This window comes from Colobus angolensis, unplaced genomic scaffold, assembly GCF_000951035.1.
Source record: "Colobus angolensis palliatus isolate OR3802 unplaced genomic scaffold, Cang.pa_1.0 Scaffold38, whole genome shotgun sequence".
Classification (NCBI taxonomy): Eukaryota; Metazoa; Chordata; class Mammalia; order Primates; family Cercopithecidae; genus Colobus; species Colobus angolensis.
In genome coordinates this window covers 6,100,661-6,102,642 of record NW_012117154.1, presented here as the reverse complement: position 1 = coordinate 6,102,642, position 1,982 = coordinate 6,100,661, and the positions used below count along the sequence as shown (strand labels likewise).

Genomic DNA, 1,982 nt, shown 5'->3' with positions numbered 1-1,982 from the left:
CATAAAGTTGAGTGTGGTCCCCAAACTAGCGCTGTCAGCTTCACCTGGGAATCTGTTAGGAATGCAGCTTATTGGACGCTATCCCAGACCTGCTGCGTCTGAAACTCTGGGGATGGGGCTAGCAATCTGTCTTTTAGTGCTTTCTGGGTGATCCTGATCTAAGCCAAGTTTGAGGACCCTGTCCTGCAGCACTGGTGTGAGCCTTCCAGTGGCCACACTGGAACACTCTGAGACCAAAATAGACAGTAATTGCTGTCCCAGTGACTCAGTGGAAGAGGCAGGTGTCTGCCCCTCTCTGTCATCGGTATTATCACCTATGTGGCAGCGAAGTGTTCCACAGTCATAGTGCTGATGCTCAGATCTTTGGAATTTTGTGATAGTCACAAAACTGAGAAGGAGGCAAATATGCTTGGCAAAATTGGCACACGTTGGCTGCTCACCATTGTCGGAATTGTACATTTTTTTACTACAAAGTGTTCCCCATTCAGACTTGATGAACTCTCATTCTGCTTTCCTTGAATTTTATTTTTCCCCATTGACACTAGCGCTTTCATGTTTATGCAAATCCATATCATATGGACATCTTAGGAACTTCTTAGGCCTAAGCCTAAAACATATGGATGTTTCTTTTATTATTTATATAAAGAATAATACAAATAATTGTGTTTCTACTAAGCTCAATAGACCTACAATTATATAAGATAAGAATTTTTTATATTAGAATTGGAAAATGTGGCCAAACAATTGAAAAGACCACTTAATCCTGGCCACTCAGTTCTGGCCACGTAGTCCTGGCCATGTCTTAGCTGTTGCAGGCGACTGTGACATGCTTATCTGAAAGCCTTTCATGGCGCCCGTTATAAAGCTCGCCGGCCCAGCATTGCTCTGGAGACCTTATTTCTCACCCTGGCTCTTTCGAGATCCGTTCTCAACCCTGAGATTATACCACGGATAGTCGGCAACTGGTCTGATACCTGAGTGACATCCTAAAAAGGCTGAAACACAAGCCAAAACCTGTCTTTCAAAACCTGTCCTTCCTCCCTCACTTTTAATATTCCAGACCAAGATGACACAAATGTTGATAAATGTACATTTTTGCACTTAAAATAGGAAAGAGGAGAAGAGGAAGAGGAGGAAGAATTAATAACTGTTGTTCCAAAATGGAAAGCTACCAAAATCACGGAATTAGCCCTGTGGACACCAGCCCTCCCCAAGGAGCCGACCTCTATGGACGGACCTGGCCAAGAGGGTCCAGGAGCTGAGAGTGTGGGGCACCCCCGGGCTATGGGGTGGAGGGTGTGGGGCACCTTTGGGCTGTGGGACAGAGGGTGTGGGGTACCCCTGAGCTGTGGGATGGAGGGTGTGAGGTGCCTTTCGGCTGTGGGAGTTGTAAACATCCTGTTTTCAGGCCAGCTGTAGTTGGACTCTCTGAGAATCAGATGCTGGGTCAGTTGAGTGTGCGGGATGTTATTAGGGAGAGCCTTTGGGATTGGAGGACACTCCCAGGGAGCGGAGGGGAGAGGAAAGAAACAGGGTTGATTGGACAGAGGCAGAGGCGTGGCCTCCACAACCTTGCTTCATTCTGTGGGGAGCACTGTGGTGTCCCGGGGACCTTTATGCCCTCACCTAGGTCAGTGAGTGAATGTGGGTGTGACCCCGGGCTGGCACTGACAGCAGCCGGAGGGACAGTCCTTCCCTGAAGAAGGGTCCGCATGGTGCCTCCGTGTCCAACCCAGTGGTCTTCCTGGAAGTCCTTAGTGTGCTGGGGAAAGTTGAAGGTGGCTACGCCTGGTGAGATCCCTCCCATGACAAGCGGAGGAAAGCCAACTCTGACTGGCTCCGTGAAAGAATGCTCATGCTGCTAAGACTTTCTTGGCTCTCGTGACTGGGAAGCTCAGGGACAGCCCACAGCATGGCCGGGCAGCCTCTGCCCTCTGTCCCGACTCTCCTCTGTGCTGGCTCCTCTGGCTGGCACTCTCAGG

The 1,982-nt window shown here is 49.5% G+C and overlaps 1 protein-coding gene across 1 annotated transcript in view; it reads left to right on the top strand.

Moving 5' to 3' along the window:
• Nucleotides 1-1,982, top strand: part of RSPH1 (radial spoke head 1 homolog (Chlamydomonas)) — a 36,050-nt gene that overhangs the window by 22,020 nt on the left and 12,048 nt on the right. The window contains exon 7 of the mRNA XM_011954227.1: nucleotides 1,111-1,296. Coding sequence (XP_011809617.1) covers nucleotides 1,111-1,296 — 186 coding nt within the window. The remainder of the gene's footprint in view (nucleotides 1-1,110; nucleotides 1,297-1,982) is intronic.